This window comes from Hirundo rustica, chromosome 10 (assembly GCF_015227805.2).
Source record: "Hirundo rustica isolate bHirRus1 chromosome 10, bHirRus1.pri.v3, whole genome shotgun sequence".
Classification (NCBI taxonomy): Eukaryota; Metazoa; Chordata; class Aves; order Passeriformes; family Hirundinidae; genus Hirundo; species Hirundo rustica.
The window spans coordinates 12,297,827-12,315,619 of NC_053459.1; the positions used below are offsets into that span (position 1 = coordinate 12,297,827).

At 37.9% G+C, this 17,793-nt stretch overlaps 1 protein-coding gene across 1 annotated transcript in view; it reads right to left on the bottom strand.

Annotated features, from left to right (window-relative positions):
* PLOD2 (procollagen-lysine,2-oxoglutarate 5-dioxygenase 2) overlaps window positions 1–17,793 on the bottom strand; it is a 50,986-nt gene that overhangs the window by 5,838 nt on the left and 27,355 nt on the right. Inside the window, exons 8-14 of the mRNA XM_040074182.2 lie at window positions 17,069–17,170; window positions 13,152–13,277; window positions 11,439–11,560; window positions 4,244–4,348; window positions 3,856–3,981; window positions 2,506–2,647; window positions 1,245–1,307 (exon numbers count right to left, since the gene is read on the bottom strand). Coding sequence (XP_039930116.1) covers window positions 1,245–1,307; window positions 2,506–2,647; window positions 3,856–3,981; window positions 4,244–4,348; window positions 11,439–11,560; window positions 13,152–13,277; window positions 17,069–17,170 — 786 coding nt within the window. The remainder of the gene's footprint in view (window positions 1–1,244; window positions 1,308–2,505; window positions 2,648–3,855; window positions 3,982–4,243; window positions 4,349–11,438; window positions 11,561–13,151; window positions 13,278–17,068; window positions 17,171–17,793) is intronic.

Consider the following 17,793-nt stretch of genomic DNA (forward strand, 5'->3'; position numbering starts at 1 on the left):
AAGTCTGTGACTGTGCTTTCATAAAATATAATCACACATTTGCACACATATATTGTAAAGGTGCTGTTAATTTAGCATCTTAATTTTCAAATGCCTGATTCTAATCACCAACTACTCTTCATAACTTGTTGTTTACAAGCATTTGCCTGCATTTATCTTCTAAACAAGTTAAACCAGAACATATTGTTGAGAACATATGCAGAGCTACAGAAAGGAAAAAGCAGAGGAGTGATTGGTTGATTTGATTTCCAGAAAACATAAGCAGACACACTGAAAGCATCTGATCTCAAACTGAAAATGCTCACACACAAGAAAACCAACATCTAGGGTTTACTTTCAAATTAAAAACTGAAAGAATAAGCTAACTATCAGAGGGTTCATGAAAGTCAGAACAAGAAACTTAGTTCAGAGTATTCACTACATGATCCGTCTGGAGAATTGGCCTGAAATAAAAAGATATTGGCAAATACAGCACACAAGAATATTCAGATCAGCATCCAAAACAGCTGAGCACTATGAAGTCTGTTCATGTAATTATATGCAAGATATCAACTGTGGTAAGATACAGCTTTATTGTCAAGCTATTAACAGAAGGTATTAACAGAATTCTCTTAATTAGAAGGAGTAGCAGAAAATAGTATTTTTAAAAAGAAACAAGTTCTATGGGATCTTTTTTAGTTTAAGGTTTTTCAGACTAAAACTTTATTTCTGCAATGTTTGTGACTTTTGGATTTGCAGCAGATGAAGACATTACCATTTAGGTACTTTGGTACTTCTGTCTATGTTTTTGTCTGAAAAAGAGTTAAACTGTTAGAAAGATAATGATTATGTTAAATATGCCCAGTTCTGGGCACTTACCAAATCATAAAACAGCTGCAGCAAGGAGAATAAGGAGGGCCTGGGTCAGGAAAAACAGCTTAAAGTGACAATGTGGTCACTGAGGGGGCCTGGCAGACCTACCAGTGATCTGAGCTTTACTCTTTCCTAGTAGGACTGCTCCATCCCTTTTAGCTACAGAAGCAGTGTCAGCACACCTTGACCTCAGAAGCACTGAGAAACCCCCCTGAGGAAACAAAGCTGGGCATGAAAAACTTGTCCCTGGCAAAAAACTGAACCTTAGAAGACTGAAGAGAAAGCTAGAGCAGTATTTCATCAGAGGAATGGACAGAGGAGAAGTATCTTCCTGTGGCAGAATGATACTGCATGTAATAATAACTAATTAATAAAAAAAAGTAAAGCAACACCTTTGGGGCTCTGAGCATATGGAATGTTTCCGAAGAAGGGGAGTCTTTTTCCCTTTGTAAAGTCTAAAATGAAGGAGAATCATCACATCAGTTTTCTGACACAATCTCTTTCTCTTTTTCCGACTACTTTTAGGTTTCCACAGTACATCAGGGAAAGAGCAGCCTTTGATCAAAAGCTGGTATGCCTTTACAGACAACATGCATCTCCAAGCAAAGCTCTTCATACACATGTCAAAGCTGTTTCCACCAGCCCCTTCTTATCTGCTGCAATACAAAAACAAGCACGTACCAAACCCTCCTACAGCCCAGACTGAGAAAAAGAGGAAGCAATTTTCTGATGAGCCAGTCAGATTAGTTTAATGAGCACATGGAAAGCACAGGTTTTGCAGGAACTGATGCTGAGGAGGTTTGAATATAACAGGACTGGACGGGGGATGTTTTGAAGAATCAGTACAAACAGGGGAGATCATGCCTTGTTATGAGGGAATAAAAAAATTAATACTTGCCAACTTTTCTTGTTCAATTCAGCAAAATTATTTTTCAATGCTATAGAGTCTGGAAATAGGTCTGGTTTAGGTCTTATGTGTCTCTGTGTTAAAACTAGTGTAAATATCAGTAGAAATATGGATTTACAGATTCATAACTTCACAGTGCAAATAAGTTCTCTCATTACCTCCAGATTAATGCAAGTAACATTTATCTGATACAGTTTTAATCTAGCTAGAAAAATTAATGAGTAATTCACGCCGCCTAAGAAGATTCCTACAATTTCCTAAATCACCAAGGCTTTTTATATAACACTGCCCATCATTAGTTTCAATATATATCTACTTAATAAAAATTTGAAAAATATTTCAACTTAGTCTGCTGGAAGTTTCACACTGTATAAAAATGTGCATGACAGAGATGATCCAAATGCATTGGTAAGTTTTAAGTCATACACAGCAGAGCAGTTGAGCCCTCTTATCTGTCGAGGCTGTGCCAAGGAGAAAGGTATTTTAACCCCAACAGAAACGTTCAGGGAATTTAACTAGAAACCACCAGCAGTCAGTGCATCAGTGCACTGGCCATGGAAAAAACCTCTGCTCTCAACAATTTAAAGAAATACACCTGAAGGGTTTCATCACGCAAAAATTGGCCAGTACTTTGAATAGAAGTAAAATATAATAGCCAAGATCAATCAGGTAAAGCAGTCCATGAGTATAGCAGGACACAAAGAAATGTGTTTATTGGCAAGCAAGCTGTTCCAGATACACCTTACCATTTCCCTGGCATTCCTGCAGAGAGCCATATCAGGATCCAACTTATCACGCATGAAGTAGTTCTTTTCTTTCATCTCAGATCTGAGAGTTTGTCCCTTAATTAAGTATATATTAGCCATATAAGGGATATTCCATACTCCTCTGTTGAAAATAAGGAAAAAAAAGCCCAACACAAAAATAGTTTAAAGCTGTGAAAACTAATTTGTAGCCTGCTCTATTAAATCAGCATCTCTGTATTTGCTGACAAGACTAAGCAAGCTGCAAGGAGAAAAAGCTGAAAGTTTCCCAAGACACTTGGAAAACTACATCTGGACATCTCAAACATAGGCATAGGCAGTAATTCAATTTTTATGAAATACTGTTATAAAAATATAGCGAGGTCAAATTCCCTGTAGAGTTTTAACTACACGTGTACCTCACATTTCCATAGTTAAGGCAATCAGTCAAACTCTCTTATAATATGATTCTACACTACCAGATGGAGAAAGTAACTCCAAAACAGATTTTTAAATGAGTTTAAAGACATCTCTGAGACTTCACACAGCTGGTCTGACCTCCCCACACAAATACCCACAGACCACTGCAGGCCATGTGTTTATGTGAGCTGGGCCAATATCAACACAAAAGCATTGCTTTCAAAACTCTCTCTCTGCAGTTTTCCCCCCCTCTCAGTGCCACAAGCACATCTTTTAGTACAGTAGAACTGAAAACAAGCCAGCCCTATTCAAGCAGTCTGTTTCAGACCTTTTTGTTCTTCCAGGGCAAAGAAAAGGCACCACCATATGGAACAGTCAAGCTAAGAACAACTTTCATCACATTAATTTAGGGGAGGGATAAACCCCAAAGTTTATCCTTGACAAAAGTATTGCTGAAGAGCTCCTTTAAGATATACCTGATGTCATATACAGCATGAAACACACAAAGAAATCAGAGCTGTTCCATTGATTAAGCATTTGCCCCAAAGAGATGACAAAATCATCATGTAATCATCAATTACAACCATTCCTTTTAGCTGAGGTTCCAGGGACGTAGAGTTTTGGGTTTGCTACTTGTTTATCCTGCCTTTTTCTGTCCTGCGCTCTGCTAGAGCAATCAGACACCATCAGACAGGTACCAGTAATGACTGTGTCCAGTTCTAACAACAGCCCATCACGTTAAACATTTGGCTTTTTTTAAAAGCCTGTAAGAAGGAATAAACAAGTGCATTTCTACGAAATAGAAAACACAAAACAATATACCTAACCTCATCTGTTCAGGAAAAATACCATATTCTTATATTTTCGTGCAAAATGTTGCTCCTAACCATACTGGGTGCCCTGACTTTAACAATTACAAATGCAGTTACTTACACTCTGTTCCCTTGGACAATGTCCACATAATCTTCTGATCGAGCATAATAACCATCTGGGCTCAAAGCACCCCAGAAATTGGACCAAAGCTTCCCATGGCGAGTCACGAGCGGAGCAATTATCTTCCTGTGAAGTGACATATTGAATAAGAAAATACAAAAATCTGAAGCACTTGAAATTCACATCAGGAATTGCTGTTTGACAGGAACAAAATGCTTTGTGAATTGCTGGCCCCCAAGCCCGTTATGAACTATGGCAATGAAATACCAAAAATAAACAAAGTGGATTTAACTCTGCAAAAACAAATGGGACCTTATTTTCTCTGGACAGACCCCAGAGAATCCTTTCAATTTAGAGGAAATTCTACAAAATAAGAGATTTACTGTACCTGTTCTGTTCTATCAGTATTCTTAAAGTTTTTGGGTTTGTCAGCACGACATCCGCATCTATGCTTAAATAATAGTCACATGTTTTATCCTGGCGACAAAGATCCCTAAAATGACAAAAAAGAATTTTTAACCTGTTAATAATAATGTCCACATGGATACATGTCCAGGAAAAAATCACAAACAAAGCAGCAAACAAAAAGATTTAAAAAATCCCCAAACTACAAGTAAGACTGAGCTGATTCATTGCATTCATTCTGCAGCACAGTATTGTAAAGAAAGGTGTCTTTAGATTACAGTAGTGTGATTAACTAAAAGATTAAAAGACACGTATCAGATGCCTTATATTTTTCTTTTAATTAATTAAGCAGCCTCTAGCCTTTACCAAGTTCAGGAATACCTTCTATATAGTGCCCTAATGGAAAATGGGGCAGGGGGAACATGCCATTAACTTATATAGCTAGGTATCAATACAATCACTTAATACTGAAGTATGACCTTATTTAGTAAGCTCCTCTAGCAAGTAACTACATGTTGCTGTAATGCTGCCTTTGGAAAAAAATTCCACAGATGCAATCTGCTAATCTCAATGGTAATTGAAACCTTATGGAGACTGTAAGACAAAAACTATAATGAAATATATATTTAAAGACCTTTCCTTTGTCTTTTTGACCTACAAAAACAACCAAGTTGGTAGAGAGAAATATAAACCAATTGCAGAGGCAGTGAATTTATACTGGAGAAAGTAACTGGACGTGTCTACACACTATTTCTATCAGCTGTGATTTTGATCTCAGAAGAATAAACTGCACAAATTCACATGCCTTCAAGAGAAAGACAAAGAAAACACATTCTACTGTAAATATAAAAGATCCACAGACTATGTTTGTATGTTTCTGGGAGGGTGCACTTGCTAGGCCAAAACTTGGTATGGTGAATTCAGCTTTCCTATGCCATCGGAATAGCAGGAAATTACAGGAAATCAAATACACTTTTAGAGAAGGCGGAACAATTTCCTCAAGTCAATACTACAGCAATAGCTTCCAATCCCGTAGGTGGTATTATTGAATTTGTCTATTTTCCCTATTTCAATTCCACTGTAACAGCTTGAAACATTACCTTACTTTCTTGTTTTAAAATCTCTATAATCAGTGCTTTAGTTCAAGTTCCACTTGATTTGATTGACTGTGACGGTTTTCTGCAAAGGCAAAGATCTCTGTCCCTTCGAAAGATCTGATAAAGGGTGGATGTGACAGGTCACATACAAGTCAAGGTAAGGGCTGCCATGGCTTCCTGCCTGCACTTCTTCCATCCCACTCCAAACCCAGCACTAATCTTCCATCAGAATTACTGCTTATCAACACCTTTTGGGTCTTTCTGTACCAACTTTCTTCTGCTCAAAGGACTCAAGAGGTATGACTTTGGTAGAATCACAGTAGAAGGTAGAGCTTTTTCATTCCATAACTTTAAGCACTCCTTCCTCTTCAAGCTTGATCACTAAAGATCTAGCAATAATTTCAGATATATTTTTGAAATACCCGTATGTCAGAAATGGTCTTCCCACTGCTGCCAAAATCACTGTGTTTGAACACACACCCAGTTTACATCTCTGGTCAGTCTCTGGGCTTGCCTAAACTGACATCTCCTATAGATATTTTTATGACAGAAATTCCTTAATCAGCACTCTCAAACATAATTGCCCCAACTCAAACCAGCAGGTTTTGTTTTGGCCATGACACAGCCCTGCAATCCTGTCTTTATGGCATTTTCCATTACTGATTCATTCTCTTCAGAGCTTTACAACCACAGAACACAAGTCACATGTAGCTTTGTCGCTGGCTTAATTACAATTATTAATAGTAACCTGACTTGTATTCTCCCCTTGGTGTTAGAAGTTAAATTTCTCCAAAAAACATTCAGCTCCTTTATCTTTATTCTGGTGAGGAAAATAGACCTGAGACCGAACTTGATCACAGTCCAGGGTTCCAGCCACAACACTTACTAGCACTGCCCCAAAGGCAGGTAAACCCTCTGCTGCTAACAAAAATGTGAATAGAATTAATGTCTTCTACTATAAAAATGTGATAAAATAGAACAAATTTATATTTAGCTGTAGGCAAATATACCTGGAAAATTAACTACATAATAGTAAAATGCATTATCCTTCAACTTTTGCCCTTTTTTCTGTCCCTTATCCCTTTTAAATCCAGAACTAGAAAATTCTTTTCCAACTGGTCCCATGTGCTCAGTGTGTGTTAGAAACCCTCCTGTGCCTCATTCACATAATAATCCAAACCACAAAATACCAAATTAAAAGTTTTGGTCTAAGTCACACTCAGTCATTCAGTACTCTATTGAGAACTCTTAGAAAGCTTTCCTGCCTTATCACACAAAAATTGGCCAGTACTTTGAAGAGAAGTAAAATATAATATCCAAGATCAATGAGATAAAGCTGCACGTGACTAGTGTGTTCAGTGATTGTAAAGCTTTGAACAGAATGGATCAGTAATGGAAAATCCTTTAGACCTGACTTATTTTTTCCTCCTATTTCTTTCTCTCCTGTGTTGAAGACTGGATCACCACATGGCAGAACTTATCCTTCACATTTGACATGATGACTTGTATCTGAAAATGCCAGAAGAATTATGCTGCAAGCATGGAGTTTTGCCATTCGGTGATCCTTTACACTTTAAGGTCACTAACAAAAATCTCCCCAAAACACTACAGGTTTGAGATGGAGAGAAAGAAAGTGATAAGTTTTGATCAAAATTAATAAAGCAAGCACACTCTCAAGAAATTAGAGCATCTTCTTTTCAGGCTTTCAGCGTTGTCCAGTAGCTTTGCCCAAGGAAATAAATGTAACCTTTTATATTCTTACACTGTATGCTAACCTCTCTGGATGTAGAAATCCCAGATTACATGTGAAACTATTTGTGTGCATATCCAGGTCACTCCAAGGAACACATGGAAAGTACTTTAGGCAATGCTTGTGTGAAAATGCTTCCTTATCTAAATTCAATGGCTAAAACCTTCAATCTACTTGCTTTACACTCCACCTGCTCGAAACTGCAAAGACCAAATGTTGAAAAGAAAGCCATATTCTTGTACATAACAGAGCAATTTCAGTGTAGAGATAATAACAATTTAGAAGAAAGCCAGGATGTTTTTGGTTGGCAGTGTGAAGTGAAGCTCAGCAGATCAGTTTAAAGTATTTTGCAATCAGAGTGATGTTTGACTGCATCTACAAACCACAAGTACATCTGGAACAGTGACCTCATCTGAAAATGGAAGCATGTCACAGCTCTTCTCTTCATCACACTTTCCACTGAGATATTCCAAGGGTCTATTTGGTTGTGACAGAGACATTTTGTCTACTCGATTTCTCTACCATTGAGCCATCCAGGTTTTTGGTTTTTTTCCAGACATAGCTTGAACTTGCAATTAATCAAGTTACCAGTTTTTAGAGTTCTCAGTTTGAAAATACAATTCCAAATGTGGACTGCAAGCCCAGAAGCAGAGCACTTAAACCATTTGACAGACGTGTGAAAGAAAAGGTGTTCCAGACACAAGTCTGCAAAAGCCTGGCTGACATCCCCTGCCATCTGGGGTTAAATTTTGCATCTCTCCAGACAGCCACAACAGCATAAACACATTCACATCAACCATCACTAAAACAAATCCAGAAAACAGATAAAGCACTACTGTTTTGTTTTGCATCTCAGGTTAAAGCACTGTTACCACAGATATCACACCTGGAAACTACTGAAATCAGCTAAGGGTGAAAAACACGTTTTTCAGCAACACTCAGTGTTCCTTCTCCATCTGAGACTGAAACCCAAAACTACTGAAGTGTTCAGGAGAAGCAGCTCCAGAAAATCCAAGTCTCTAAGAGAAAACAATTGACATCTGGGAGACAAAGATTTAATCCCTGCTCTTCCTTCCCCCACAGCCAAGATACTTGTCCTACTCAAAAGCTGTGTCCCACTCGCTCCGGTGTCCATGCCATTGTTTATCAATACCAAATGGGAACTCGGAGACAATGACTTAATATCCTCCTTCAGGAAACACATAGGAGACCCCAAACATAGCTCAAAATCCAACAGTGCTGTCAATGAACTCTGACTCTGACCTATCAACTATTTTTCCTGAATTTTTTGAAAGCTTTCAATGTAAACTTTCATTAAAATGTGTGCACTCCCACTTAAAAGCTGAGATAAATGACATTTTTTACAAAGTTTTGGGAAATTCCTACCATGTCCTGTTACTAATATTTTTGAGGGAGGAACAAAAAAGAACCCAGTCCCCCAAAAGAGAAACCCTGAATGCTATAAGTACCAGGAGAAAAAATGTTATGGAAAATATACTTTTTATAAATAAAACCTCAGAAGAGAATATTTCCCAACTTTCTGTTATTACTTGAACTTATTTAATTGGTTATGTTATCTGTCATAACAAATTCTGTAACAGCTGGCTGAAATCTCATCTGCAACCAAGGCAAAAAACGAACAGGATTTTTCCTTCAAAGAAAAAAAAGAACTAACTGTAAGAACTCAGACCTTATAGGCAAGGGCTAAAAAAAAGAAAGACATGGAAATGCCACTCAGCTGTTTCAATTGATGAAAATATTCAGACAACAAGCATCTAAACCTTCCTTCTCTTTATTCTACTTAGTTTTCCTTGCTTTTTATCTCAATTCAGCCCACAAGAAGGAAAGCTGTGTACTCCTGTTTCCCAGTATTGTTGAATTTTAAAAAGTTTTGCAGACTGCACAATTTTGGATCCTTTCCAACACCTATCCAACTTTCATGAGCATGAGAGAGAGCTCTCCATATCAGGAAGAAGCAAGAAATTAAATGACTCAATTATTCCTTATGTGAATGAGAAAAGTTGGCCAAAGCTTGCTGCATGGCTATGGGTGAAATTGAATAAAGGTTATTTTCTCACATTCAAACTGACATGAAAGTATAATTTACTGAGAATCTCATTATGATTTATCACCACTTTTTACTGAGCCAAAAGCCAAGAAGAAGAGAGGTTAGGAGAAAACTGATCAAACTGCATTATATATTCCAAAGTACTCTGCTGAAAACAAAATAGACTTTCAATGCTGTCCCTTCTTTGTATCTACTGAACCCTGTTAGGCTTCTTCAATTAAACAGAATCTGTGTGAAATGTGCAAGTGAGAAGATCAAATTAATTCTAAACCTACTGGAAACTAAGAGAGACACTAAGAGCAGATTTGGAAGAGAAGAGAAAGCAAGTATTTGAGGCACATAGTTTTGTTCTATCTGTCAATAACACAGATAGAGGCAGGAGAAGGTGAATCAGAAGACTGAATACCTATCTCTAAATCAGAACAATAAATATGTTTGAAGAATCACTCTTTTCAAGTTATTCCCATTGCAGTATTAGTGAGAAATAAATGAGGTTACGATGATCAAAACTAGATGAAGGGCTGAAAGCAAATAATTTTTTATAGTACCTGCCTTCACCTTGAACATCCCAGACTTCCAAGCAAGACTTTTTAAAGAAGTGTTAAATGTGTTTGTTCCAGTGAAGTCAGTGATGTTCATAAGGGCAGCCAAGAACACCAGGTGTGCAAAGCAAGCAGCAGATTAACTGAATCTGCTTCAGACAAATTGAAAGGAGCCACAGAACTACATCTACACTGTTTACTTGGAAAAAACCTTACTACTAAGGTTCATAGTTTTTGGATGATCCAGTGTTTTGCTGTGGTCTCATTCCACACACATCATACTTCTTGTTTTCTCTGTGTATCTCTTAGGACAGAATCTTTATCAAAGGGGCCTTTCAAAACTAGAACAACATGAGTCAAGCTACATCCACGCCATGGGTAACATATCACACAAATGATTATCCACCGGCCTTTCAAACGGGATTTGAAATGACTTTGTCCAAATATACATGCAAATTACTATATTTTAATCCACAGAGCAAGCAGGGACCATATATCAAAAGCCCTGTTGCACTATAAGTCAGTAGGTTCTACCAGAAGATGACAGGCTCCCAGGCCTTTGGGTGAGATTTAATATTACTATAGATAATTGATTTCACTGAAGATTCTGCCTTATGCTGCCTATATAACAACGAAGAGGAAAAGGCAACTCCAGAAATTCCACCTCAGTTACACGTAACATACACGAAAAAAAGCTTGTGAACATGGTACATCTGCTTCAGTGAGTATCAGAAATAAAGAAAGAATGATTTATAAACATGTAGATGGGTGCTTAGACTAACACTGGACATCTGCAGCATTTCCTAGAAAGGCAGGGGGAGAGGTTTGGCCCCCAGCCAGAGATCAGTTTTCCAGTGGCTTCAGCACAACAAAGCCCCATTCAAGCAAACATCCAAGAACACCACAGAGACTCAAGACCTTCATTCTTTCAGCTGAGGCCATGAACAGTCTATTCTCAACCTCTGAACAGAAAATTGCCTTTTGAAATTAACTCCTTTGCACTGAGACTCAGGGAAGATTTGGTAGAAGAGTGAATCAAAGAATTATCACGGAATGAATCCTGCTCCAGGGCCACAGCAAGGTGGTCCTGATCTTGGTGGGATCCTGGGCTGAGAAACTCCATCATGTTGATGATGGAGACTGATGGACTGGGAGAGCCACAAGCTACCCTGTGCTGCAGGCACACAGGAGAGCCTGTGACAGGCAGGTCTGACACAGGACACAAACTCCAAGGTTCAACTTTAGGCACAGAAAGTGCCAGGTTTAAAAGCTAAAGTTTTGGATACGCTAATAAGAACAAAAGAAAAAGACAAGACCAAACATAAGATAAAGTCAGTTGCCTCTGCGAGAAACTTCTGCTAGAGCACTTTTAAAGGATATTCCTGCCTCTTTGAACCACAGGAAGAAATACAATTCAGTCATCTGCCTATAATATAACTCAGTCATCCAGGTCAAGCTTTAACCATATATTTACTTAAATATGTCACTTAAGAAAAAAAAAGAGAGAGATTTTTTCCACAATGATCAACAGCTTTTTTATATTAGACAGAAACCATAAAACACTCAACAATTCATATCTTATGTCTACATGTTTTCTACCACAAAAACTCCCATTTTCACAGGTGAAAACGTAAACGTTAAAGACGCAAAATAATACATGTGCAAGATGAAAAAATATGAGTGTGTGCATCAACATAACAGATTTATAAATTAGAACCTACATTCCCATGTTCCGGGCTTCTGCTTGACTCAGGTTTTCTTCAGGTCCAACAATTTTGATATTTCTGATAATGTTCTTGGCTTTCTCCCAGAATTTCTTGATGTGCTTTTCGTGGTAAACCTCCTGTAATCATGTAAACATTTTTTATAGCAAATGTAAGGCACAAATTACTATGAATCATAAACATCGTGTCCAAGAACACACTGTATTCTGTCCTAAAGAAACAGATGCCAAATAGTGTTTGAAGATATTCCAGTATAGCGGTCATTAAAATGAGCCTCCTCTGTCCAAAACTTCAGGAAAATAATCCAACACGTCAGCAATATTAATCAAAGCTGTACAACAGTGCAAGAGTCACAAACTATGCAGCATTTCTCAGGCTATGTTACAGTCTTTAAAGCCCATCCTACAACCTCACACAGGAGTTCTTTATGCTCCTGCAGAATCACTTTAGAGAGAGCTCTACCTGCACCAAATTGTACAGGCACAGCCATTGGCTCTTTAAAATGCAGTCCCACTGATTGTTCCTTTAATTTCTATTTACCCTCCTTCTCACCTTTCTGTTTTTCTCTATTTAAGAGTTCTCAGCTACATGCAATACTTCCAAACCAGTGCCCTCATTGTAGCTTTTGCTTATTATGGTTGACATTAGAATAACTAAAATATTGGCTAGGAGTTTTAACCTTCTATAATAAAAAGCCGTTCAGTCTTTATATTCCACTTCAAATACTATAAAACTTCTGGCTGAAGCTACAAAACCTACACTGCCCACAACTCCCCTGTGCACATCCCATTTATACCTTCAAAATCCACTCACAAAAACCACAAGGAACACTTTAGAGATAAGCTCTACTTCTACTTCTGATCCCCTTTTCACTATCATATCAACACAGCATGCACACTGAAAAGGGATACAACTAAATTTAACTCCCATTTCTCTTCCAGTATCATTTTTTTTTTCCGAAATAATTGCACACACTTGACACCTCACTCACTAAAATCACAGAATCACAGAATGATTCGGGTTGGAAGGGACTTGAAAGATCATCTCCTTCCAACCACCCTGCCATGGGCAGGGACAGCTTCCATTAGACCAGGCTGCCCAAAACAGCAATACTGACTGAAGTCACTGGGGCAGTATCAGCAATGACAGGTCATTAAGTAATTAGCAGAGAGTATTCAAAAGTAACTTATCTGCAGTGCCAGTCAAAATACACCCAAACACATGAATCTTTCTGTGGGACCCAGCAGGAGTGCCAACAGAAACAAAAATGCACTGGGGTATCAGGAAGATGAGAAGAAAATCCCACACCAACTCTCAGGTGACAGTTCAATAGCATGGGAGCACCGCTGCTCAGTCCTGCTGCTGGTCAGCAGCTGGCCCAGATGGTCACTGCAGCTCTTCCAAGTGGAACTGCGCTGTTCTTATTTCCCTCTACTGTTTTACATCAATCAGTACATCCTCCAGAAGCACACACTTCCAAATACTTTTTTTTTCATTAGTAAACGAATCTAAGCAGTTCCTTCAAACAGACTTGAGTAAGTCCTGACACAATTTCATTTAATTTTTCCAGCTCTGCATACTAAACTCTGAACGATTATCTCTTGGTATGCATTTTAACTATGTTCTTGTATCAAATCCTTATACTTCACACTTTATCCATTGCATAATTTCCAAAATTGAAGCTTTGTAGAATGATAAAGTCATACTTACATTATTATGAACGAAGATACTGAGTGCCTCCCGTGGGTAGTCCAGAGTCAACAGTCTGTCTAAAAATTTAGTTAGGAAAGGAGTGGGTTGTTCAATGAAAACACCAATTTTTACTCTTGGATATTCCTAAAAAAAATGATATTTTGACACAACCAATAAGACTTGCCTCTTTTCTAAGATTAGTTATAGTAAAGAGCAACTAATGTCATGTAGTAAACTTATTCCACACAGCTTTCAAACAATCAAAACCAGTGTGCTCAAAAGTGCTATGCACCCCATTCATTTTCACTGGCTTCACAAAATAAATAAGGATAATGGATTTAACATTGATATGAAATTCTTTAAATTTAATAACACACACCAGAAGTAGAAAATTATGTAATATGATTTTTAAAATTCTTACTTTAAAAAAACCTCGCTAAAACAGCAAAAGAATCATTTAAGGAAATACACCAAGAACAGAATGGCAAATACTTTTTTTTTTTTAAACAAGGTACAGACACAGATTACATTTACAAGAAAATACATGGGAGAGCAGGTTTTTTTAAAAATAGATAAAAAATAAATACCGCAAAATATTTTACTCAGCTGTACTTTAAGCCAAAGGCTGCCATACCCTTCTATAAATGTATATTCACTGTTTCTTCACACTCATTTTAACTGCGCTCTGGATTCTTTCCCTACTCACTGAATTTAGAAAGATCTTAAATAAATCAACAGAGTTTCTCTCCTTACATCCAAGAATACTGAACTTTCATGGACCTTATTTTAAAGTGAATTCACATCTTTTGATGGTATTTGGCTGTTTCATATACGCTTGATAGAGATCATGAGATCCTAGCCACTCAAAGAAACATAGACAGCACTTTTCTGTAGTCCTGAAGTGTATTATTGCACAATGCAAGACAAAAAAAAATTAACCTTCAAAGGCCTCGACGCCTACACAAAGAAATACACTGACTAAAAATTATTTCCATCTCTAAACCAGACAACTGCTATAAAAATCTAATCCATTACAAGGCCCAGAGAGAAACCTTATATGAGCATAAAAGGCTGCCAGCTAGCTTTTTAAGCAGACCAACACCCACTCGAGAAGTGTCTGGATAAAGCATCAGCACATGCTGAGGTTTCACAGCGTCACCGTCTACATCGGAACCCAGAAACATCCTGGCGAGTGCCCCAGCGCGGACACAGCCAGTGTTTACCCTGACAACCTCCTCCTCACAGCTGCATCTGCTGAACCTCAGAAGCGTAGCTGTGAAGTGCAGACGCACAGAGACCCCGGTAACTCCAGAACAACTGGAGGAACGCACGGATGTGTCTCCAAGAAAGCAGCCGTGCCCCTCTCCGGCAGCCACGGCTGAGGCTGTCACTGAACCGATGGCCAGGAGCAGGACAGCTGCCCCGGTGAAGCTGAGCACACGTGTGTGCCACCACTGCTGCAGTAACTGCACTCTGTGCGTTCTCCTGATTCAGAGTCACGCTCCCCTTTTTCTCCAGGGTAAACAGAAGGAGGTTCAGGCTGCATGTGCAAAGGCTGTGGGGACAATGAGGAGCTACTGACACTGCCTCATCACGCTGAAACGTGAACAGCCCGGCTCTACACTGCAACCTCTGTGTGACCAAAGCAAAATGGTGCTTCAAAAATTAGGAGTAAAAATTCCTGTAAACTGCATCTTCTCAAAGCACAGAGTTCATCAATTTAGACCACAAAGAGTTGTCACTACATAATCTGAACCTAGGTCACAATGAGCATTTTGAGTATATGAAATCAGAAGTTGCCTCTCAGCAAAGCCACTTTGGGAACACACAGATGTTACATTTTCTCTGATAGATTTTCTCATTTTCAGTGAGGTCATGTGTTTGACTATTAAAGTTTACTTTTTAATAAACTTGAGTTTTAACATTTACTTTTTAATAAACAGTTGAGTGAAGGACAATTTTTGGAAGAAATACAGGACAATGTCTCAGTACAATTGCACAGAGCAAAGTCCAGGATCTCTTGCCACAAGAATTGCCAGTGAAATGAAATGAGGAATAAGGTCATCCTCTCCAGTCACACTGGAAAGTCTCCACACCAGTAAGCAGCTTCCGAATTTAAAAGCATTTTGAGGGAAGTTAAATTGGGCAACAAACTTAATTTATGTTTCAGAAAGAAAACCAAAACAAAACCAAATACCCTTAAGAAAGTAGCAAAAATTTGCACTTATTGAGTCCAGGTGCCCTCTTCAACTCATTTCCATTATGCTGCTTCTACCTGAACAGGTGGCTACTTTGGGGGTGGCACAGGCTGCTGACACTACCAGAGGAGAGTGGCTACTGAATTTTCCCACACCTCAGCCTTGACTGCAGCCCAGGAGATCCTGTTTCTGTCAAAAGGACAAGGACTGAGCAAAAGACCTTGCATATGTACCTCCAAGCTCCTTTGTAGGCAATCCCAAATAACCAAGCAAAATTCTCAGAAGATACGAATGCAGGCAGTTAAATAAAACAATATGGAGAAAATTATTAGAGGCACAGAACAGGAACCGCTCTTTTCATTGAAAATTTCTTGTTAAGTAGCAACCAGACTGGCCTGGACTGAGAGCACGTTCAGAAAATGAAATACTGCTGGTACTTAGAAATGCCTGAAGTAAACACTTCCACGGAGGCCAAGGAAAAGCCTTGTTATTTCTTCTGGCAGAGTGAGTGAGGCATGAAGTCCAAAGAATGCATTACAGTAAAGAAGATACATTCCAAGTAGATGTACATAAACTATAGGAAGCTATCCAGTAAATCATTGCATCTCCCTCACTGCCTTTACAATTTAACTGCTCCAAACCCATGTTTTAATTATCAACACCACTGGAAAAAAAACATCTTTGACATCTTTTCCTCAAGTAAACTTTATGCTAGGAGTGCAAACACTATCTAATTATAACAGCATTCAAATGTTTGTCTTAAAAGGGAAAATAAAATTTAAAAACATAGAAATAATCTGAAAGTTATTAAAATTCCAGCAATTACTTTTTTAGTTTATATTCCAATCCATTAGCTACTTATTGCCCAGAAATTCTTTCACTTTTTCCTTTCATTACAAAGATAACAAGCCACTATTTCTTTCTGTTATCCTCAACATGATCTTCTAAGACCTGTTCTCATTCAAATCTTCAATACAGAACAGAAATGAAACATCTGCTGGAAAGAGCCTGTTAGGAATAATCAGAATTTACTTTTTCGTCCAAGACTTACAACTCCACATGGCAGAGTTTAGTATTTACTCTGCCTCAAATTTACTGTGTACAAGCTGAAATATTTATAGAGACATGAAAGACGCCATGCTTGGAGTGGAAGAGCCAAAGCTGCCAAGTACTGGATATGCACACATGCCATGTGTATGTGTGTACTTGTCCTACAAGAATTCTGCAAACTGTACTGAAATCCAGTCTCAATTACATCACATCTTTCTCTACAGAATGCATTTGCTTATATAGTACAAATATATGCGCTGTCCTCTACAAGGCAAAGCAGTCTTGGATTATTTAATCTCAGAAAATAGTAACTGCAACCATGTTAGTTCTAACTATTAAACTCTACTTGTAACAGAAGTTGTTCAAATGACTGTTGACTGTCTTGTAGGTCAAAAAATCTGAAATATCTATAGAGTTTTTCTACCTCTTCCGAAGTTCTAATTATTCTCTGGAACATTGCACAATTCAAATATTGCTCATTCACCCTCACTGAACAGAGGTGAAAATCTGGAGGACTTTTGGGCGTGGCATGATCTTCAGTAATACTGTGCAAATCTACACTAAAATACATGCACAAAAACATTCCTGAAAGTAGTAAAACATGAAGAAGCCACTTGGCCTCAGAAATCACTAAACACCTATCATCTGTACCTAAAAGGGCTTTGTTCCAGTGCAGAGTATTCTTACCTTTACTGCTGACAGGTCTAGCAAGTCCAAATCACAAACACTGCAACCAGTTTCCCGTGTCCAAGCATTAGGAATATAGTTTCCCAAATAATTCAAGTGAATCTGGTATATAAATGAACAATTCAAATTAATGAATTATGTGTGCAAAGGATGATCTGTACCTTTCAAACAATTCAGGTTTACCCGTTAAATCACTTGTAATTAAAGGCAACTGACAAGAAACAAACATTAAAAAAATAGCAGATAAAAACTTTATCTTACTCTTTTTGTTGACAAAACAGAGATTACATACGTACCATGAAGTGTACAAAAATGAGTATTTCATAAAAATGACATGCACTTAAGGTGAAAAATAAAAGTATTACACATCAGAATGTAAAATATATTTTGAATATATTTTGTGAAGTGTATCTAACCAATGCAATCAGCAGACTGGAGAGATTAAGTACAAAGCAGAAGTATCTTATGAATAAAAACCTTTTAACTATTGGGAGTTAATTCTGGGAATTATTTTTATGCTCGTTTATTTACTAACTAGAGAAAGCTTTTTGCCCAATATATTATTGTCTTTTTGATTCCATCCTGGGTTTAAAACAGAAGAATTTAACCACACCGACAAAGAGATGCATAGCAAGAGTTTCCTCTGTTTTTAAAACATAACTACAGGCAGAGGAGTTTGTTTTTTTAATGTAGCATAACTCTTAGATTAGTGTAAGAAGTTCCAT